This window comes from Peromyscus leucopus, chromosome 22 (genome assembly GCF_004664715.2).
Source record: "Peromyscus leucopus breed LL Stock chromosome 22, UCI_PerLeu_2.1, whole genome shotgun sequence".
NCBI lineage: Eukaryota > Metazoa > Chordata > Mammalia > Rodentia > Cricetidae > Peromyscus > Peromyscus leucopus.
In genome coordinates, this window is record NC_051081.1 from 1 (window position 1) to 22266 (window position 22266).

Consider the following 22266-nt stretch of genomic DNA (forward strand, 5'->3'; position numbering starts at 1 on the left):
TTGTTTTTTTTTTTTCTTTTTCTTTTTCTTTTTTTTTTTTTTTCCTGAGACAAGGTTTCTCTGTGTAGCTTTGCGCCTTTCCTGGAGCTCACTCTGTAGCCCAGGCTGGCTTCGAACTCAGAGATCCGCCTGGCTCTGCCTCCCGAGTGCTGGGATTAAAGGTATGCGCCACCACCGCCCAGCTTCAAACTTTCTTTATCATTCTAACTTTTGGAAGGGAAAAAAGAGGTATCTTTATTTCTTGTGTATGAGTGTTTTGCCAGAAGAGGGCGCAGGATGTGGAACTGGAGGTGCGTGGTTGTGAGCTGCTGTGTGCTGGGAATTGTACCCCATGCTCTGAGCCACCCCTCCTGCCCCACATTGTTGTTGTTATTTTGTGGCACCAGCTTTGCTGAGGTGCATCCTGTCTGTTTCCCATGTAGTGTGTACAGTTCGGCGGCTTTTGGTATTTTTTGAGTTGTGTGACTGCCAACACAATCAGTTTGAGGGCACTCTGTTACCTCTAAAGGAAGCCCTGTTCCCCCGGGCAGTCACTCTGTCCTCTTCCCAGCACTCAGCCAGTACAAACCCCGTCTCTGGATTCACCCCTGGTGGACATTGCCCATCATGGTGCCCCCCACACTGTGTGGCCTTTTCTGTGTAGTGCTTGTACGGTCCCCCCTTGTTTTGGTGATGTGTGTGAGATCCTCGCTCTTGTTCATGCCAGTGTGGTACTCTGCGGAGTTCTTTTTTGTTCAGCGGGTAGACATGTTCCTCCCACTTGTGATTGAGGTGAATGGTTCTCTGGCGTAGTTTCCTCTCTCCTGGAGCAGAGGTGCGGGTCTCACGGCAGTGTGACTTTGGGGATGCCTCCAAGCCGTTCTGGTGCACATGGGCTCTGGTGCGCCTCCCCATCCCTCACGGAGTGTGCGCTCTGTTCTGATAGGTGCTTTGCTGGTGTTTCCTCCCCATCCCGTGAGTCCCGGCACATGAGTGCCGGTCTGTTCGGTTGTGTGTATTACACGTGTGTGTCCAGGCCATCGAGGAGTTTGTCCCAGTTGTGGGCCCACATCACCATGCTGTTTTTGACTCTTTAGTCATTTCTGAAATTGGGAGTATCTCATTGCGGGATGGTGGTGGCTCTTCTGGGTCCACGTGTGCTGTTTGGAATTGGCTCCTCAGTTCTACAGTTCAGGTGGTGTGGGCTGTCTAGGTCACTTCAGAGGGTCTCCCTCTTCCAGTGTGGGGACCTTGGCCAGGAACGTGGTTATCCTTTCTCATACCAGTCGCTTCTCTGTCAACATGGCCGTGTCTCAGGGAGCATGTGCTGTATACGTCCCGGCCGCGTGAGGGGGGTTGTTTCCTTAATTTAGGGGAGTGGCCATTGCTGGAGAGTGGGACCAAGATGGCGTTTAGCCAACTACCTCAGTGTCACCAGCTGGAGGAGGTGTCTGTCCTCTGTCCCATTTCATTCTCTTGCAGTGACACTGGGGCCTTGGCCGGTGTTGATGGAGTGGGGTCGTTTGCGGCCCTGACACCGGAGTCACCTCTTCTCCGTGCAGTGGGACCCGTACAGCTGCGGCTTTCGCTTCTAGACCCATGCTCTCCCCAGCCACGGGACGCTTGAGTCCAGTTCCACTCTGCTTTGTCAGGAGTGTTACAAGTGTATCTATCCTTCCGTGTCTGTATCTGTCACAAGCCCCGTGCCTTCAAGGTCCCTCCACACTGGAGCTGTGATTGGACGTTCCCGGGCTGCTTCCCCTGCAGTCCTCAGGGTTACCCAGTAGCGCCGTGAGGTCTGCTGGTGGGTTCTGCACCCGGGCTAGCGCCAACTTCCTGTCTTTGCAGGCCTCCTCGCTGGAGAGGCAGAGTCCTCGAGTGACCTCCTGCCTTGCACATAGCCTGTGCCCCCGGGAGCCCAGCTTGCAGACCACGGCAGGTACCATCCTCACCCCTTCTGCCCTAGACCTCCACAGACAGACCCCTTGCCCGGCATGACCGCTCAGCATGGGTGAAAGTCCAGGGAGGCTCAGCGTCCCATCAGGAGGAGGTGTGCACAATGGTCAGGACACTCCCTATCCTTGGAGCTGTGGGACAGTGACTAGCTAACTGAGAACGGCCTTGAGGACCCTCCTTGAGGTGGCTGCATGCCTGGTGGCTTTAAAGTCTCTAGCAGTCTGCTGGTCATCTGCTGTGGGCCCGTGAGGGTGACGTGGTGCAGGTTTCTGCCACACAAACGTCACGTGGATGTGACCCTGCAGATAGCAGAACCTGGCGCCCCGTATGTGTACTGGGAGCCAGGGCTGTGGCTGTGGGGCTGGACCTGGGACCCCCTCCCGTGCCCTCCACTGTCACCTGACTGATGCCTCCCCGCTTCCGGCCCCAGTGCCCTTCCAGACCCATGTGCTCCTGCCCAGTCTCTGTCCCTCCAGACCTCCTGCGTCCCCACACTCTGCCTACCCACTGAACTCTTCCACAGTGGTATCCATGGGCTCTGCAGACCATCAGTTTAACCTCGCCGAGCTCCTGTCACAGAACTACAGCCTCCGAGAGGGGTGTGCCGAGGCCCCGCAGGGCCCTGACAAGCCGGAGGAGGAGGAGCTGGACAAGGACTTCATCGCCCAGGTGTGTTGACTCACCAGTCTGTGTCCAGTGGCTCCCCTCGGTCTCCATGCGGTGCAGCCCCGTGCACGTATGGGTTGCATAGCGCCGTGCTGGCCCGCCGGCCGCAGAGCCTGCCCTGCTTCCCGAAGCCTTGGCTGGTGCTCATGCCTGCTGTCTCGGTACCGCTTATCTCCTGGGTGGTCCTGATGCAGGCCGACCGCCCCACGGGGACTTGCTGAGGAGCATCAAGGGGTCGGCGGGACCCGGGCACAGCCCTAGGCCTCGCCGACCCCTGATGTGCCCTGTGCCCCTTCCCAGAGCAGTGACATGCCCCTGGATGAGCTGCTTGCCTTGTATGGGTACGAGTCGTCAGACCCCATCTCTGAGCAGGAGAGCGAGGGCGGAGACGCAGCCCCAACCCTCCCGGACATGACCTTGGACAAGGTGAGTGGGAGTCTCCCTGAAAGGGCCCCAGGGAGGCGCCTGGCTGCCCCGAGTGGGAGGTGAGCAGGAGGGATGCCAGGCCCAGGCTACGGGAGCTACTCGGTCATCAAGTGTGAGGGTTGCTCAGGGTTGCTCTCCCGTCCCGTCCTCACTGGTACAACCACGGTGACCCTGCCCTGGGGTTGGGCCGACAGCCATTCTGGTCCCAGGTGATAGACGCCATCCTGGGGAACTGTGGCTGGGAAATGAGCTGGAGCCCCGAGGGCATGTGGAGTCTGCATCTCAGTCCAGCACAGACGATGGCTTGAGCCAGCCATCTCCTTCCCTTTGCCCAGCAGGCTTGGCCTTTTGTGTTGGTGTTGGTGTTGGGTGTAGATAAAGTAATTGCCACACTTTGTTTCCTGTCCCGTTCAAAGGAGCAGATAGCCAAGGACTTGCTTTCTGGGGAAGAAGAGGAAGAGACGCAGTCCTCTGCTGATGACCTCACCCCGTCTGTCACCTCCCATGAGGCCTCCGACCTCTTTCATAATCAGAGCGGGTGTAGGTGTCACGGGCCCTTCCCCATCGTATCTGTGTGTCACATAGGCGTGCACACCTGGCCTGGGCTTGGGGGCTTTGCAGGGGAGATGCCGCGGTCGCCCTGGGTGGGGCTGGGGTCCTGTGAGCTGCCACGCGGTGGGTTTGGATTGAGTGAGACAGAAATGGATCCGTGCCTGGCAGTCCAGGGACGGTGGCCTCAGGCTGTCATAGGTGCTCTCCAGGCCTGCCAGCCTGTTAGCGTCTGGTAGCTGGGTGGCCATGGTGCGGGTTGGGGGCAGCCAGACAGGCTGCCATTGAGGCCTCTGGAAGGGCTGGCCGTCCCCCGGTGGGTGTCCCTCACTGCCTCTCTCTCTCCAGCTCGGTTCTTGGCGGGTGATAACGGCCCAGGCTCCTCGGCCTCCTCCGACACTGAGGAGGACGCGCTTCCTGCCAACAAGTGTAAGAAGGTGCGGAGCTGCGCGATTACCCAGTGTGCCTCCGGGAGTCCACAGGCTTCGAGCCCCCCTCAGAGGCGGGATGGCCCTGTGGCTCAGGGTGGAGGGCCACTGTGTGTCTGGACCCCGGGTGTGATGTGACCCGGCACCCTGCAGGGCTGTGCAGGGCCAGGCAGCAGGGTGTTGTGTCTCACCCACCGGCGTGCAGGAGTGGGCACTGGCAGACGGGTGACAGCTCTGGGTGGCAGCCTCTGCTTGGAGCCCATGGGTGGGGCTCCAGCCTCATGTCTGCCATTCACTTCCTGCCCCTGCCCTGCCCCTGCAGGAGATCATGGTGGGACCTCAGTTCCAAGCCGACCTCAACATCCTGCACCTGAACCGACACTGTGACAAGAGTAAGTGGCTCTCGGCGGGCTCGGTGGGGAAGTGGCGCCGTAGCAAGCTTCTGCTTGCTGTCTGCAGGCGGACTTCACTGTCCTTAGCAGTCCCTGAGGGCAGTGGCCCAGCCATGGTCCCCACCACCCTCGGTCTCTGCCGGCAGTGCCAACAGCGTCCTTCCCTGAACGGGTCTGGTGTCTCCCCGGGCCTCCCCCGGGCCGTGGGCTTGCTGCTAAGTGTCCCCTAAGTGCTCCTTGATCTGGGAGGTCACTTCCTGTCTGCACTTGTTGTCCCCTGCATGCCGGGCCAGGACTGCTGACAGGGCACTTCCTGCACATCCCTTGTGGGGTGACTGCTGGGGTGTGCGGGCTGTGCAGAATACCCGCTTAGCCACAGGCCCGGGGACACCGACCCAGCAGCGCGGCCCCTGCCGTTCCCCACTGTGTCCCCAGCCCAGACCTGTCGTGCACCCAGTCGTAGATGTCACTCAGGTTCTTCCTCTGCGTGCCTCTGGTAGCGGCGCCTCCTGTGGCCTTGCTCCGGGTCTGCCCCTGCGACTGCCCCTGCGGTGCGCTGCTTGCGGACTGCAGGCCGGGTGTCCTCAGTCGCGCACTCTTCTCTTGGTGGCTGGGGCTCCCCGGCGAGCAGGCGTTGCAGGTGCCTCCACCTGCTCTGCGCCCTGCGCTGCGCACCTACCCTCTGTAGGGTTGGTAGGAGCTATTTGCATGTTTAGGACACAGCCTGGTTGCTTCTGCTGCTGCTAGTCCCCAGCTCGTGCCTTGCCCTCCTGCTCTCAAGATGGCCTCGGTCTGTCTGTCTGTGCAGCATCTGGACGATGCTTTGTGGGTTGTTGTGTATATTTTATGTCATTCGCTGGGGACAGATTAGCTTCTTTCTTTATGTTTTTTATATACACATGTTATATCTACAGTGTGTGTGTGTGTGTGTGTGTGTGTGTGTGTGCACATGCGTGCACATGTGGGGGTCGGAGTACTGCCTGCAGATTGTCGTACCACTTGGGTTCCACGGCTCAGACTTCATGTCAGGCTTGGCCGCCAGCACCTTTCCTGCCGAGCTCTCGTTTCTCTGTCTCGTTCACTGTACTTGTGGGTCCATTCGAGGTGACCATGGAGCCCGTCCTCACTTGTCCATGCTCAGAGACAGTGCTCAGGGCCGACGCCTCAGCTGACGAGCAGCCCCTCTGTCAGCTGCTGCCCTCGGTTGGTGGAGAATGAGTTGTGTGGGGGGTGTCCGGTGTGTGCTCTGGGGCAGACAGGCGAGGGGCGCGGCTGTTGGGCCGGCCTGCCCTCTGGAGCAGCCCTGACACAAGGGTTGTTCCCACTGCTGCTCATGGTCTTCTTACGCTGGGCTCTCTAAGCCACAGACGGCGCTTGCTGTGCTTCCCGGTCCTTCCGAACAGGTGTGTGCGTGGCAGGGAGGCCCCTCCCTCCTGACCACTGTTGTGTCCGGTGCCTTCCTTGGCACTTTGAGTCCGTCTGCAGTTACCTGTGGAGCTGCAGTGGTGTCTTCCAGGCAGGCTGTTGCATGCTTCCTGGAGACTGGTGGGGCCGTGCCCTGGGGTGGGGGTCAGATCTACAGCAGGGATTCACTCCATTGCTGCTGCTGTGACCGATGCCTGGGAGGAGCAGCAGGGTGACTCACTTTAGACTCTCTCTCTCTCTCTCTCTCTCTTTCTCTTTGTGTGTGTGTGTGTGTGCGTGCATGCGTGCACAGAAATCTATTTTGGCTCACAGTTTCAGAGGGTCGGTCCCTGGTTGTTGAGCACCATGTGCCCAGGCAAAAGAACATGGCATGGAGAGCATGTGGCAGAGGGGGCCGCCTCACGGTGGACAGGAAGCAGTGTGAGTCAGGGATTGGGGGCCAGGTTTGACCTTCACATACCCCAACATGGTGACCCAGCACAAGACACACCAGCCTATGTTTGAGGGGCCCTGCATAGTGAACCTCAGCCACATGCTCGGCCACGGGTCCCCAGCCACACGTCCCCAGCCACACCGTAGCCAGGCACTAAATGGAAGCAGCTTGCCTAAGCACAGTGGATTGAGGCAGGTAGGTGGACAGTGTGGGTCCAGTGAGCTCAGCTCTGTGTGCCGCAGCAGGGTGACACTGTGCACGTCTACAGCCACTGCCTGCCGCAGAGTCGCTGGGAGAGTCTGGCGCGCCCAGGCCGCCTTGCGTGGGCTTGTGTGTGCTCACAGGCAGTGGCCTGCAGTCAGGCTTTACCCCTTGTCACGTGTTAGCACCAGGTACGCTGCCTGGTGGAAGTGTTGCAGTTGCCTTTCTTCAGAGTGGGGAAGACCGAGCCTGTCCCAGGAAGGGTGTGTTAGAGTTCTCCGGAGAAGCGGTCTGGGCTGTGGTTCACTTTTGGTTTTACTGGTTTTGTTTTTTGAAACAAAGTTTCTCTTTGTAACCAGGCTGGCCTGGGATTCCCAGAGATCTGTGAACTTTAAATGACTGATTCCACTGAGGTCATAGACTTCCGTCTGTGTGTTGTTTTTATTTCTTTTCTTTGTTTCATTTTCCTTTTTTTGAGACACGTCTGTTGTAGTTCAGGCTGGCCTAGAACATTCTGTGTGTGGACTGGCTCTGACTGATCCCGGCCGACGCCCTCGGGCTGGGATCGTAGCGAGCCCCACCGCTCTGGACACGCTCTGTTGCTGTCCGCTCTGTTTCTGCTGTGCTCGCCGTGTGCCGAAGCTCTGTCTGCAGACGGGCACCTGAGTGGTACTGCCTCGGTCGGGACTGTTTGTGACACCCTGAGGGGAAGTACTCCTCACCCCCCAGAACTACCTGGGACCTGCTGGTGGCCAGTTTGCTGGCACGCACCCCATCTTTGTCATCCCCCCTCTTCTGACTCTTCCCTCAGTGCTCATAGCCAGCTTGGGTCAGTGTGATGCTGAGCCGCACGTACCGGGAGTTGGTTCTACCCAGTGGAGGTGCTGAGGCGCCTGCCCTGGCTCCCCGGGTGTGGGTGGCCGTCGTCACACCTGACTCCCAGCCTCTGCCCACAGTCTATGAAAACGAAGACCAGCTGCTGTGGAGCCCCAGCGTGCTGCCGGAGCGGGAGGTGGAGGAGTTCCTGTACAGGGCCGTGAAGCGCAGGTGGCAGGAGGTGGCCGGCCCCCAGGTCCCGGAGGGCGAGGTGGTTAAGGACAGTGAGCAGGTAGGGCCACGCGCCGGGCAGCAGCCAGGGAATGGCCGGGCAGTGTGGCCAGTGGGGCGGACTTCACACTGAACGCACTGGTGGGGGCCTTGGCGTCAGTGCTGCTTGTCACTCCTGACGGCCATCAACGCTGGCACCATTGGAGCTCTGGGGCTGTGGTGTGGGCGTGGCACGTGGCTCTGGGGCTGTGGTGTGGGCGTGGCATGCGGCTCTGGGGCTGTGGTGTGGGCGTGGCACGTGGCTCTTGGGCTGTGGTGTGGGCGTGGCACGTGGCTCTGGGGCTGTGGTGTGGGCGTGGCACGTGGCTCTGGGGCTGTGGTGTGGGCGTGGCACGTGGCTCTGGGGCTGTGGTGTGGGCGTGGCGCGTGGCTCTGGGGCTGTGGTGTGGGCGTGGCATGTGGCTCTGGGGCTGTGGTGTGGGCGTGGCACGTGGCTCTGGGGCTGTGGTGTGGGGTGGCACGTGGCTCTGGGGGTGGTGGGGCGTGGCACGTGGCTCTGGGTCGTGGTGTGGGCGTGCATGTGGCTCTGGGTCGTGGTGTGGGCAGGGCACGTGGCTCTGGGGCTGTGGTGTGAGCGTGGCACGTGGCTCTGGGTCGTGGTGTGGGCGTGGCACGTGGCTCTGGGTCGTGGTGCTGGTGTGGCATGTGGTGTAGGCACCCTCTGTGCCCAGCCTGGTAGGCTGGTGGGAAAGGTAAACCATGCTCTGCCCCAGGCGCTGTACGAGCTGGTGAAGTGTAATTTCAACGTGGAGGAGGCCCTGCGCAGGCTGAGGTTCAACGTCAAGGTGATCCGAGGTGAGCTGCAGCCCTGGGCTCCCCTGCTGCCCTGCTGCCCTCAGCTGCCTGAGCGCCCCCCTCTCTTTGCAGATGGCCTCTGTGCCTGGAGCGAGGAGGAGTGCAGGAACTTTGAACACGGCTTCCGTGTTCACGGGAAGAACTTCCACCTGATCCAGGCCAACAAGGTGGGTGAGGCTCACTCTCCTGCCAGACCTGCCCTGCTGCCGCCGGCACGTTCTCCAGGCCTCCTCCTCACCCCGCACCCTGCTGGCCCTGTCACCTGTGTGCCCCGGGGGCTCCTGCCTCTCTCCTGCCTTGGTGCTCCACTGGGTCTTCCTTCCCTTGGCAGACGTCCCCCGGGCGTGCCCTGCCGGCATGCCGCTGGCCCTGCTCTGGGCTGACGGTTCTCAGCTCCGTCTCTGCTGGTTGTCAGGTTCTGTCACTGCTGGCAGCCCAGCCCTGCTTCAGCCTTGTGCTGGGGACCCGGTCACTGGGGGTGGGGGGTGGGGGGGTTGGTGTCAGCTTTAGTGAGCGGTGGGTGGTGCAGGGGTGAGCTCTGGGCCTGGGCTGTCCCGGGGATGTTGTTGGTGTGACTGCCTGGAGCTGGCCAGAGGCCGAGCTCAGCCCTGGACTGTCCCAGCAGGAGGGCGATGCGGAGCCCAGGGCCCGGCCTGCTTGGCCCTCCGAGGAGGGGCGGTGCGCGCTGTCTAGGGGGCGTCCAGACTCTGGGGCTCTGAAGTGGGCCGTATCCTGGGCCGGGGTGGGACTGTGAGTCCTGGGACGTCAGGTGGGAGGGCCTGGTGGATGGGGCGGGACACGGCTGGGCAGTGAAGTAGGAGTGCCCCAGGCCTGAGCTGTGGGTGCAGGGTGGCCATGGCGCCATCTCAGCCGGCCAGGGGCACCGCGGGTGGCACAGCCCATCACTGCACCGTGTCCTGTCATTTCCTGTCACCGTGTCCTGTCATTTCCTGTCACCGTGTCCCGTGTCATTTCCTGTCACCGTGTCCCGTGTCATTTCCTGTGTCCTGTGTCATTTCCTGTCCCCGTGTCCTGTGTCATTTCCCGTCACTGTGTCCTCTGTCATTTCCTGTGTCCCATGTCATTTCCTGTCACCGTGTCCCGTGTGCAGTGGCCTCTGCACCTTGGCTGATCCTGGGAGACTCCCCTGGGCACTTGCTTTGAGAAAGCGGCCCCTCAGCGACCTCAGTGCCGTGTCTTTTCACGTGGATTGGTTTTCACAGTCGGGGGCCTTCGGTGCTGGTTCCTGTGTCAGCTCCACCCTCCCGTGGCGCGGCTCAGGGACTCTGCTCGAAGCTGCATTTGAAGCCCGAGCTGTAGCTGGGATCTTGCTTGAGGTCCGTTTTCCCACTAAACCTCACATTTTATTCTCTGTTCTCTCACTGTTGATCTGGCCATGCGCCGTGTATGGTGGACAGTGAGTGTGCAGCAGCTGCTGCTGTTCCGTCTTGACGGTGCAGTGTGCAGTGAGAGTGCCGTCCCATCTTGACGGTGCAGTGCGCAGTGAGTGCCGTCCCGTCTTGACAGAGTGCAGTGTACAGTGAGAGTGCCGTCCCGTCTTGACAGAGTGCAGTGTGCAGTGAGAGTGCCGTCCCATCTTGATGGTGCAGTGTGCAGTGAGAGTGCGTCCCATCTTGACAGAGTGCAGTGCGCAGTGAGTGCCGTCCCATCTTGAGGTGCAGTGTGCAGTGAGTGCCGTCCCGTCTTGACAGGGTGCAGTGTGCAGTGAGAGTGCCGTCCCATCTTGACAGAGTGCAGTGTGCAGTGAGAGTGCCGTCCCGTCTTGACAGAGTGCAGTGCGCAGTGAGTGCCGTCCCATCTTGAGGGGCAGTGCGCAGTGAGAGTGCCGTTCCATCTTGACGGTGCAGTGTGCAGTGAGAGTGCCGTCCCGTCTTGAGGTGCAGTGCGCAGTGAGTGCCGTCCCGTCTTGACAGAGTGCAGTGTGCAGTGAGAGTGCCGTCCCGTCTTGAGGTGCAGTGCGCAGTGAGAGTGCCGTCCCGTCTTGAGGTGCAGTGCGCAGTGAGTGCCGTCCCGTCTTGACAGAGTGCAGTGTGCAGTGAGAGTGCCGTCCCGTCTTGACAGGGTGCAGTGAGCAGTGAGAGTGCCGTCCCATCTTGACAGGGTGCAGTGAGCAGTGAGAGTGCCGTCCCGTCTTGAGGTGCAGTGTGCAGTGAGAGTGCCGTCCCATCTTGACAGGGTGCAGTGCGCAGTGAGTGCCGTCCCGTCTTGACAGGGTGCAGTGCGCAGTGAGAGTGCCGTCCCGTCTTGACAGGGTGCAGTGCGCAGTGAGAGTGCCGTCCCGTCTTGACGGTGCAGTGTGCAGTGAGTGCCGTCCTACCTTGAAATTTCTTCCATGGAGCAGCTGTGCCTGTTACTTTATTTTTTCGAGACAGGGTTTCTCTGTGCAGCCCTGGCTGTCCTGGATCTCTCTCTGTAGCCCAGGCTGGCCTCGAACTCACAGAGATCCGCCTGCTCTGCCTCCCAAAGGCTGGGGTTAAAGGCCTGTGCCCACTGTGCCCTGCTGTGTCTGTTCTTTTGAGTTCAGCCCCACGCCAGTGTTCAGCAACCAGACAGGAGAATCTAGAGTTTTTGCCAAAGCAGCGTAAGTGGTCTTAGGCCGGCCGTGTTCCCGCTGGGGAGCTCATGGCTTCCACTGGCACGTTTCTCTTCACACTCTGCCCTTCTGGATTCCCACAAGAATGGCTGTGAAGCTCTGCTAGGAGCTGGAGTCTGGAGCTTCTAGCTCATAGTTCCAAACTCTTTCACATTCCTCACAGACACGTGTGGACCACGTGGTCAGGGTCTCTCCAGCCAGTGGCACTTGTGGACCACGTGGTCAGGTCTCTCCAGCCAGTGGCACATGTGGACCACGTTGTCAGGTCTGTCTAGCCAGTGGCACTTGTGGACCACGTTGTCGGGTTTCTCTAGCCAGTGGCACGTGTGGACCACGTTATCGGGTCTCTCCAGCCAGTGGCACGTGTGGACCACGTGGTCAGGTCTCTCCAGCCAGTGGCACATGTGGACCACGTGGTCGGGTCTGTCTAGCCAGTGGCACATGTGGACCACGTGGTCAGGTCTGTCCGGCCAGTGGTACTTGTGGACCACGTGGTCAGGTCTGTCTAGCCAGTGGTACTTGTGGACCACGTGGTCAGGTCTGTCCGGCCAGTGGCACTTTTCAGCACTAGTTTTCTGTATTGGTCACTCACTTGTTGCTGTGACCAAACCTCCAGCCACAAACATCTTAAGGATGTCTGCAGTTGGTGGTGATTTATTTGAGGGTACATCTACCATGGCGAGGGGAACAGGAGGTGGCTGGACATGGAGTTAGACCTGGATTCAACAGGTGGATACTGGTGCTTGGCTGGCATCCTTTTCCTTTCGCTTCTTCCTGGACCCCACCCCACCCCATGCAGCTTGGGCTTTCTCTTGTGAACATGTGTGAGGTGTGTCTCCTGGGGTGACAGTGCGGACGGGCAGTGCTGGGCCCCACGGCAGCGCATGTCCTCAGCTGTGTCTTCAGGTTGGCTCCAAGTCCACGTTCACACTAGCAGCTGAGTCCATGGGCCAGTATCCTGCACTTGCCCTGCCCTCTGCCTGGAGGCTCTGTCTGTCTGTCTGGCACCTGTGTGCTTAGCTTGCTGCTCACGGGGAGCAGCGCATTTGCCCTGGGTGCAGGGCCTGAGGTGCAGGAGGCAGGCGCTCATGGTGTCAGGGAAGGACGGCCACAGGCTAGTTGGTGGGGCACCGGTGGGGACGAGGGGTCGTAGGTGAGGTCCAAAGCATGCCTGTGGTCCATACAGGTGCGCACAAGGTCGGTAGGCGAGTGTGTGGAGTACTACTACCTGTGGAAGAAATCTGAGCGCTACGACTACTTTGCCCAGCAGACGCGGCTGGGCCGGAGGAAGTTCGTCTCCTCTGGAACCACGTGCGTGCTCTTGCTAGTCATCTGGCCAGGGTGGGTGGGGGGGGTGGGGGCGACCCCTCTCGCTGGGGTCCCGCCTCCCTGACAGCCCTCTCTCCACAGGGATGCTGAGCAGGACCTGGATGGCCTTGACCCCGATGGTGCTGCCCGGTTGTGCCCTGAGCAGGAGGCTGAGGCAGGGGTGCCCATGGGTGAGTGCACCTGAGGCGGGGATGTGGGGGGACGGGGAACCCGAAGCCTGCAGCAGTCTGCACAGTGAGCACCGAGCCTGCTTGGTCCCCCCGATGCCAGCCCTGCCCGCCCTGTGACACAGAGGGACAGCAGTGCGTTCACGCAGGGGACGTGAGCAAGGCCTCTCCACTTCCTGCTCCTGTTTGTTGGCAGAGGCCGCAGTGGCCTGGCATCGTGTCTGCATGGTTCCCGCTGTTGTGCCGTGTGGTACTTGTGGGTCTGCAGAACCGTCCAGTGCTCACGCTTCCCAGCAGAGTCCTGGTGTTTCGTCTCTGGGTCCTCTGATGCCTGGCTACAGAGCTGTGGACGTGGTCTGCTCCTGACCTGTCTGCGTGGATGGGACCTGAGAGGAGCCTGTGGGGCTGTCGGGCCCGAGCCTCTGCTCACGCGGGCTGCCCTGTTCTCCCTTCAGAGCCGTCGAGTGTGGATGTCGCAGCTGGTGGACTCGATCAGCGAGTGGGCTCGGATGATCTCCCGTCCTCGGAGCCGGGACCGTGTCTGTTGCAGCCGCTGGATGAGCCGCCTGCTGTGGCCTCGCTCCAGCAGCCCAGCAGCCTGTCAGCCCTGGCTGAACTCCCTGTGGCTGCCGCTGAGGCTGCGGCTGCTCCTGCTCCGGAGCTGGACGCCAGCTCCAGGCTGGCCGTGGACCTCGCCCTACCTGAGGAGCTGCCCCTGGTGTCCAGCCCTGTGGATTTGAGCGAGGACACTGCAGAGCCCATGGCTCCTGCACAGATGGCCTTGTCAGTCACTGAATTTGGACTCATTGGCATCGGGGACGTGGACCCCTTCCTGACTGGCCACCCGGCATGCCCAGCCTCCACACTGCGCTCGGAGCCCTTGTCACAGTGAGTGCCACCCTGAGCACCTTCCGCAGTGGCCAGTGCCCAGGGCCACAGCTGCCTCCACTGGGCTGCGGCCCTGTTTGTGCCTCCGCCGTGGCTCCTGTAGTTTTCGGCTCAGCAGCACATTCACGCGGTTCACAAAGCTGTAAGGGTGCAGGCGCCAGGCTTCTCCCTGCTCTGCACCAGTCTGTCCAGGCAGAAACCTGAGCCGCGTTGTGGGTGGGGGCAGTGGGTGGGGATGGGCAAGGCCTGGGGTGCTTGGCCACTGACCCTTGCTTATGGTTTCCTGTAGGTGCAATGTGATGACCTGTTGACCCCTGGTCATCTGTGGGCATGTGTGCTCAGAATGGACATGGCAGCACCTCCAGGCCTGCCCGTCAGTCTTCCTGACCCCTCCCACGCAGGCCTGCGTGGTGCCTCCTCTGCTTCAGAACATGATGGGACTCAGTGAAGTGGCCAGGGCCACACAGACCCCAGACCTCAGCATCCAGCAGCACCACAGCCCCAGGCTGCCACCGTGCCATGGAGCCAGCCTGGCAGCTGGGCTCAAAGAGGGCCCGTCCCAACATGGAGCCAGCCCCTGGCCCCCGAGCCAGCGGAGGCTGGGCAGGCAGTGCTGCCCGGGGCTGTGGGCAGGACTCATCCCGCACCAGCAGCCTCTGCCCGGGCACTCTCCACAGGCCAGCTCTCCCCCACCGCAGCGGAGTTGTGGCCGCCAGCCTCTGCTCAGCGTGGGACCTTGGGGCACAGAGCCATATACCTCGCCCTGTGGCCGCCCTTTCTCGGCCCTTCGCCGTGTCCACTTCAGGAAAAGCCGCACTTTAAACCCCAACTGCCTCCTGCCCGCACCCCCACCCTGGGCCGAGGTGGGGCCTCAGCAGCCTCGGTGGGTGAGGAGCAGGTGGTCTGTTCCCTTCCTGCCTCTCTCCTTGGGGCATCTTGGGGCACAGCTCTGGAAGCACCACCCTGCCTGTGCCCCCCTGTCCTGAGGGTTTCATTTCTTTGGAGGCTCCCAGCAGGATGGCTGGGTCCGTCTTGTCCTCGGTCTCCCTCATTTTATTTATGTTGGTGTTTACAGTTCGGAGTGGGGTCCCTGGGCAGGCAGCTCCACCCGGTGTTGGCAGAGCGGTGCTGTGTGAGCCTCTGCGGCTGGACTCGACCGTCCCTCGCCCCACCGAGGCCACTGTGACGCGAGACTGCCTTTGCCCAATGCTATTTTATTTATTAAACTTGATTTGAAGCCCGGGGTGTCTCATGGTGGCTTGGCAGGAGCTGGGGAGCCTACATTGCCCTTGTCACCCCTGGGGACCCTGGGCAGGAGTCTGATTGCACAGCTGAGCGCAGCCGAGAGGCATGAGGCCACTAGATCATACAGGGCCCCATGGCATCGGGCACAGGCAGGCTGGGAGTTGTGGATAAAGCTCAAACATGGAGTATCAGTCGACCTTGCCTGGAGCCAGGGGCAGAGGAGACACTTAGGTCAGAGAGCCCCGGCTGGTGGACGGGTATTCGGAGTTTGTTGGGAAGGGTGTTCTGTGTGGTCACCATTGGAAACGTACCTCGCGTCACTTCCTTGGGTATTGCAGACAGCTGGGCAGGGATAGGGTGACTGGACAGTGGGGCCCAAAGCAGAGGAAGGAAGACGGTCTGGGAGAAATGAGGGACAGCGTGGGATCTGAGAATCCCCATGCTGTGGGCAGGCTTTTCTTTTGTGTGGACAGTGGGTCTGTCCCTGTCCACCCCTCTGTTCAGATGGCTCCCATTAACCCAGCACTGAGGTAGCCGGCATCTTCCTAATAGTCCAGGCCCATCCACAGTCCTGAATCCTTATTTTAATTTTTTCTACTAAAACTGTCTTTGTTGTGTCTGCTGTCTTTACAGTCTGTAGTAGTTACTGATATATTTATTACTTTATGTGCTGGTGTTTCTGTTCTGTTTATATTCAGGGTCTTGGTATGTAGTCTAGGATGGCCCAGAGTCTCTCTGTAGACCAGATTGGTCTGGAACCTGCCATTCTCCTGCCTGGGAGGAAGGGAGGAGGAGGGAGAGGAGTGTGTGTGTGTGTGTGTGTGTGTTGTGTGTCTGTCCATCTGTCTGTCCCAAGGCCTTTTGCATGACAAGTTCTATACCATGGACATATTTCCTGTCCTGCTCTTCTGTTATTTATCTGTATGTATATGTCAGTGGCTGCATGCCTGTCCCGAGAGGTCAGAGAACAACTTGGGGGAGTTGGTTCTCTCCCATCTTGGGGGTCCTTGGTGGTCAGGTCCTCAGGCTTGACAGTGTGCAAGCTGCTGAGCCAGCTCTGGCCCTGCTTTTATTTCGTTTTTAGCCTAGACTGGCCCCAAACTCACTGAGTAGCCCAGGCGGGCCTTGAGTTTCTGCTAATCCCCCTTTCTCAGTTTCCTGAGTGCTGGGATTATAGGCCTGAGCCACCATGCACGACACACCTGTGTGTTTCAGACAAGCCGCCCCATGCTGATTTGGGGACAGAAGGCTGTGTTCGCTTTCCCATCCCCTCGGCTCACTCAGGCAGCCTTGCTTCCTGTCTGGCTTTCTGAGGACTCGAGTCTTTTTTCCCCCTCCTTAAATTAATTTTTCTCTCATATATTACACTCCTCCTCCCTCCCTCCTCCTGTCTCCTCACTCCTACCCCCCCCCCCATCCACTCCTGTTTCTCTTCAGAAAAGGGCAGGCCTCCCATGGCTATCAACCAACCATGGCACATCAGGTTGCAGTAAGACTAGGTACCTTCCCTCATTTTGCGGCTGGACAAGGCAACACAGTAGGAGGAAAAGGGTCCTAAATGCGGGCAGCAGAGTCGAGATACCCCACGCCCATTGTTATGAGTCCCACAAGAAGATGGAGCTACCCAACCGTGACGCTTATGCAGAGGACCTAGGTCAGACCCATGTAGGTTCTCTGGTGGTTGGTTTAGCCTCTGTGGGACCCTTTGAACCCTGGGTAGTTGATTCTGTGGGTTTTCTTGTGGAGCTACATAATCAGTCTCGTGAGGCCAGTGGGAGTGGATCATCCGTGTTCCTGACTGCCTGGCAGTGGCTTGTGACTGGCACCCCCCCCCCCCCGTCCTTCTCTGTGGAAGGCTTTGTCTTTGTAGTCCTGCCAGCAGGTCCTTGGGTGAGAGTTCTGGGGTCCCATGGTCATAGAGAGATGGGATTTTCTGAGTGTGCAGGGACAATTGAGAGCAGAGAGGAGCGATCGCCGAGTCTGTGACGTTCTCTGCTTGGTTCTGGGGTACACAGGCCTGGCTACAGAACGTTCTTCTAGGCCAAGAGGTTTGGAAATCCAGAGAGGTTGTGGGGAGCCTGGGATGGTCCTGGGTTGCTGCAGGAGTATGTTGGGGGACCAGATTAGATTGGGCACAGGGTGGGCCAGAACCAGGAGTAGGTACCCTGAATTCTGCGTCACGCTGACTGTGATTTCAGGGCTTGCTGGCCAAGCCTCTGTGTCGGCTTTGTACGGGACACTGAAGACTCAGGGAGCAGAGCTGGACTGCCGGCCCTCGCCATCTGCAGCTGGGGCAGATGCCAGGCCACCCTCATGGTTGCAGGCCGTTCCTAGCAGTGCTGTCCCTGCCTCAGCCCAGCCCTCAGGCCAGGAGCATCCCTCGAGACCAGGCCTCTCTGCACTGGGACGAAGGCCTTTGCATACAAGTATGGGAGTCTGTGCTGGACAGAGCGAGTGGATGTTGGCTTGAGAGAGACAGTCTTGGAGGAGGGAAAAAGCATCCCAGGGCTGGAGGATCTGGGCCTGTCACTGCTCTGAGCCTCAGGCTCTCTGGCTTCGTCAGAGCTCTGGGGTATGATGGGCCCAGGTCTGACTTCATTGTCCAATCTTCTGTTCACTTCTCAGTGGTCCTCAGTTTCCCAGTCTGTAGCTCTTTAATGGGGTCACCAGGTAAAATTCGAGTACTCGGATTCCCATGACAAGCTCTACACTGCATCGTGCTCATATTACCAACAATGATATTTCCGCTGACAATGGCTGGTTACCCTGCTACTCACACCATCTGGACTTGTTTCCTGACCCAGCAGCCCCACCCTGGCAGCCATGGAGGACTGTGGCATTGCCTGGATCCAGGCCTTGTGGCTGGCGTGAGGCATGATGGGTGTGGTGACTTGGGGGGGATGTGCAGAGCCTCAGTGTAGATTTCAGAGACACACACGTGTGTGGGGGAGCCCCCACACCGAGGGCAGGAGGTCCACGGGGGGTGGGAACCACCCTCTGCCTCGTGGAGCTCTGACCATCAGAAAGACACCTATCGTGTCAGGAGGGGTGAGCGGCGGTAATGGGGCCAAGATGCCTACCTCGTCTGTCTGTCATGGAGCCCCTCCTTGCCTGCCCTCAGTACGGTGCTTTTGTTTTTCTTTATGTACTAGGGCCCACGCAGCAGCAGGGAGGGAGGTGGCCATGTCTGAGGAAGGGGTGTGTGGGGACGGAAGTGAGCGCTCACACACGTCCTGCTGTGTGTGAGAGCAGAGCACCACCATATGCACTGCTGCCGGTGCACGGGTGCCCTGCCCAGCCACCCTGGGCCCCTGCGTGCTGGGCAGGTATGCGTTGTGTGCCAGCCCCCCTGGGCCCTGCGTGCTGGGCAGGTATGCGTTGTGCACTCAGCCCCCTGGGCCCCTGCGTGCTGGGCAGGTATGCGTTGTGCACTCAGCCACCCCTGGGCCCTGCGTGCTGGGCAGGTATGCGTTGTGCACTCAGCACCTGGGCCCCTGCGTGCTGGCAGGTATGCGTTGTGCACTCAGCCACCCTGGGCCATGCGTGCTGGGCAGGTATGCGTTGTGCGCTCAGCCCCCTGGGCCCCTGCGTGCTGGTGAGGTATGCGTTGTGCGGCCGCTGGTTCCTGGTGCTCATGCAGAGGAGCAGCTCGGCAGCGGGCAGACACAGCCTGGGCCTTGCGGGTGACTGGCGTGGGGTGAGGGCGCGGGAGAGCACAAGGCCACTCTGCAGTGCCCTGGGTCCTGAGTCGGATGGTGGCGCACTCTCCAGGCTGCCCTCTGCTTGCTGGGTGCTTCCTGTTGTAACTGCTGATGTCCAGAGGTCCTAGGCTGCAGGGACACACCCACGTTTCCTGCCTCGGTCGCCATCTGCCTGCGTTAGACCGTGTGGGACCCTGACTCTGGGGAAGGGGGCACTGAAACAGCCTCCAGATCCCCAGAGAAATGGAGAGCCAAGGCTATGTGTATGTGGGAGGTGTCTAATGTGTGTAGATTCCTCTGCCCACTTCCCAGGTCCTTTGCAGCATTCAGAGACACTGATGCCTCAGTAGCCAAGAGTCCCATGGCCAGAGCTAGCCCTGAGCTCCATTGCCAACAATGTGCCCCGTGGGAACAGGAAGCTGGCAAGACTGCGAAGTCCCCTCTGCCCTGGGGAGGCTGGGCTCCTAGCTATGCTCCCTGGGGCCCTGCACAGGATAGGCAGCTTGGCCCAGCTGGTCTGGTAAGAGAATTCTGCTACAGAAGCTCTTCACCCCCTCACTGTGGCCACGCTGGTAATGGATTAGGAGCTATGACCCCAATCCTAACCTTAATCCTAATTTTTGCCACCTCCACAAGGGTTTAATGCTGATACTGCCAAAGGATTTTAACGACTGACCCAAATCCTTCCAAGAGGGAAGGACGGGAGAAAGAAAGTCCATGAAGGTTCATCTCTCCACAGTCTCCCTGTTTATCCAGGTTCCCCCTCCTCCAACTCCCCTCCCGCTCCTCCCCTTTAGCCTCACCCTCCTCCTTCCTCATACTCCTTAGGCCCCAAACCTCCAGCCTCCACTTTCTCCATCAACATGCTCCATCCGCATCCTCTTCCAGCCTCATCCCTCCTCCAGCCTGTTCTTCCTCCCTCCTCCCACTTATCCTGCTCCGGCTTCCTCCTCCCACTCACCCTCCTCCAGCTTCCTCCTCTCCACTCACCCTCCTCCCCCTCTCCCTCCCCTCCCTCCTCATCACCTCCTCCAGCTTCCTCCCCTCACCTCCTCACTTCCTCCTTCCCACTCACCCTCCTCCAGCTTCCTCCCTCCTCCCACTCACCCTCCTCCAGCTTCCTCCTCACTCCTCACTCACTCCTCTCTCCATCACCTTCCCTCTCTCCCACTCACCCTCCTCCAGCTTCCTCCCTCCTCCCACTCACCCTCCTCCACCTCTCCCTCCTCCCACTCACCCTCCTCCAGCTTCTCCCTCCTCCCACTCACCCTCCTCCCCCCCCCCCCCCCCCCCCCCCCCCCCCCCCTTCCTCCCTCCTCCACTCACCCTCCTCCAGCTTCCTCCCCCCCCCCCCCCCCCCTCCTCCACTCCTCCCCCCCCCCCCCCCCCCCCCCCCCCCCCCCCCCCCCCCCCCCCCCTCCTCCCACTCACCCTCCTCCAGCTTCCTCCCCTCCCCCCTCCCTCCCACCCTCCTCCACTTCCTCCCTCCTCCCACTCACCTCCTCCACCTCCCTCCTCCCACTCACCTCCTCCAGCTTCCTCCCTCCTCCCACTCACCCTCCTCCAGCTTCCTCCTCCTCCTACCCTCACCCTCCCTCCAGCTTCCTCCCTCCTCCCCTCACCCTCCTCAGCTTCTCCTCTCCACTCACCTCCTCCAGCTTCCTCCCTCTCCCACTCACCCTCCTCCAGCTTCCTCCCTCCTCCCACTCACCCTCCTCCAGCTTCCTCCCTCCTCCCACTCATCCCTCCTCCAGCTTCCTCCTCCTCCCACTCACCCTCCTCCAGCTTCCTCCCTCCTCCCACTCACCCTCCTCCAGCTTCCTCCTCCTCCCACTCACCTCCTCCAGCTTCCTCCCTCCCACTCACCCTCCCCCTCCCCCTCCTCCCACTCACCCTCCTCCAGCTTCCTCCCTCCTCCCACTCACCCTCCTCCAGCTTCCCCTCCTCCCCACTCACCCTCCCTCCACTCTCGCTTCCTCCTCCTCCCACTCACCCTCCTCCAGCTTCCTCCTCCCCACTCACCCTCCTCCACCTTCCTCCCTCCCCCCCCCCCCTCCACCCCCCTCCTCCCACTCACCCTCCTCCACCCTCCCTCCTCCCACTCACCCCCCCTCCTCCCCTCCCCCCCTCCTCCCCCCCCTCCTCCCCCCCCCCCCCCCTCCCTCCTCCCACTCACCCTCCTCTTAGTCCTCCTCAGCCACATCCCTTTTCCAGTCTCACCCTCTCCAGCCCCCTCTCCCACTTCCCCTCCAACAGCCTTCCTCTCTTCCACTGCATTCCTCCTCCTCCCCACCCTCCTCCAGCCTCCTTCCCTCAGGAGCCTCCCTGCCCCATCTCTGTGTCCTTGCTCAGTGCCCCAGTCCTCCGTCACCTCCTCTTTCCTGGCTCTCCACGCAGCACACAGCAGGCACTCAGTGAGGGACCCTACAGTATTGGTCACACAATTGCAGTGCTGCCCTGACCCGCTAAGACTTCCTTATGGTTAGGTCCCAGGTAAACAGGTTAAAGGGGGCAGGAAGGATACCACAATTCATGAGTTGTCGGGAGCCAGGAGACATGCCACATGTGTTGCAGGCATGACCCTGGCACCTCCGAGTCGTGTGCTGCAGGCATGGGTGGATGATGGGAATGAATGCTGGAGTGGAGGTATAGGGGAGCTCTGCTCAGAGTGCCCTCAGGGTCCTGCCGTCAGAGCCCAGCCTGCCAAGGGCTGATGAGGAGTGGGCGTGGGGGATGAACACAGGCGACGATCTGGAGCCAGGTTTCTGCACGGTCCTCGTCCAGCCCGGTGGTTGGCGGGTTACTGTGTGTTGAAGGTGCTGACTGCTGACTTTATCAGCCATTTCTAGGGTGCAGGGCCCTCCCTTACCCATGAACACGGCACTATGCACTGCTCCCTCCCAGGACCACAGGGCAGGTTTTCTTGGGACCTCTCAGGACAGCTCTACCCCAGGTGACATCCTGCAGGAGCAGGTCAGGGGGATCTTTCGGACTTTCATCCAGGAGCTGTCCTTCTGCCCTCCGGTCCTCAAGTCTCAAACATCTTGAAACTCAACCCTGTGGTGGGAGAAAGGCTGATGAATATGGCCTAGGTGGAGGCCTCAAGGAGCTGTGACCTCTGGAGGGGAGGCCTGGAGGTGGCCTCTTAAACCTTTAGGTGGTCACAGCCCAAAGGAGCTCGTGTGGGCATTGGGAGCCTGAACTTCCTTTCCAGAGTCCACATGCCCTTGGCTCTCAAGTGTCCCTGGCCCAGGGCTCCAGGACACCTCCGGGACAGGGTAGGCTGGGTCCCATTCATGAATCAACCTCGGATTCTCTGTGGCTGTCCCTAGAGTGGATAAAGCAGGGGTATGATCCTGACCCTCCCACCACGCAGTGTCAAAGAACCTTCAAACCTGCCAGGGACTACAAGATGCTAGTTCAGAGGGAAGGCGGGTCTCTACCTGAGCCCGGATGTTGGTTTCAGAGGAGTCGGGGTGTCCAGTGCAGGTGCCCTCCCTTGGAAAGGCTGAGGAGATCGACTCCTGAGTGTGAGCTTGGTGCTGCCCAGGCAGCTTGCCCTACCCGCAACTCTACATTACAACTGCAGTACCCCGCCCAGGTGCTGGAGACATTTGGGTGACCTCCAGACTACTCCTAGAGATTTGGCGGCCCCTCCCAGCCAGAAGACGCCTTTCCAGCTGGGAGACCACGGTCAGGCTTTGGAGCCATATTCTTAGCCTAGAGTTTCCGGAATGCCAGCCTGGAGACTTCTGTTTGTCCTGAGACCCCTCCCAGCCCCGAAGCCCCCGCCCCTCCACACCCGGGTCAAGGTAGCAAACACATCCCTCAGGGCCTCCGCCCTCTCCCGTCCCTCCTGCCTCCGCACTTTCTCTTCGTGCCACGCCCTCCTCCAGCCCCGCCTCCGCCTCGCCCGGGCCCTTTCGTCAAGCCCAGCCCTTTCCCTGGGCCGGGCAGTCTCCATG

General features: G+C 60.4%; 1 protein-coding gene across 2 annotated transcripts; it reads left to right on the top strand.

The window, feature by feature from the left end:
- Positions 1-1771: 1771 nt before the first annotated feature.
- Mier2 (MIER family member 2) lies at positions 1772-14596 on the top strand. 2 transcript variants are annotated; one of them, XM_028863566.2, is made up of 13 exons: positions 1772-1918; positions 2459-2604; positions 2902-3027; positions 3444-3567; positions 3925-4013; positions 4327-4396; positions 7412-7563; positions 8276-8357; positions 8430-8524; positions 12158-12282; positions 12382-12470; positions 12923-13355; positions 13645-14596. In XM_028863566.2, the coding sequence occupies exons 2-13, from the start codon at positions 2467-2469 to the stop codon at positions 13664-13666; spliced, it is 1545 nt and encodes a 514-aa protein (XP_028719399.1). In that variant the 5' UTR covers positions 1772-1918; positions 2459-2466; the 3' UTR covers positions 13667-14596. The 2 variants fall into 2 exon arrangements, with proteins under 2 accessions (XP_028719399.1, XP_037053707.1); XM_037197812.1 differs by having other exon boundaries at positions 1832-1918; positions 2412-2604.
- Positions 14597-22266: the final 7670 nt, after the last annotated feature.

Bases quoted from the DNA above. Each gene is read 5' to 3' on its own strand.
- Mier2 (XM_028863566.2), top strand. From the start codon at position 2,467: ATGGGCTCTGCAGACCATCAGTTTAACCTCGCCGAGCTCCTGTCACAG. The intron at 3,028-3,443 runs GTGAGTGGGAGT...TCCCGTTCAAAG, and splicing joins CGGACATGACCTTGGACAAG to GAGCAGATAGCCAAGGACTT. The intron at 13,356-13,644 runs GTGAGTGCCACC...GGTTTCCTGTAG, and splicing joins CGCTCGGAGCCCTTGTCACA to GTGCAATGTGATGACCTGTT.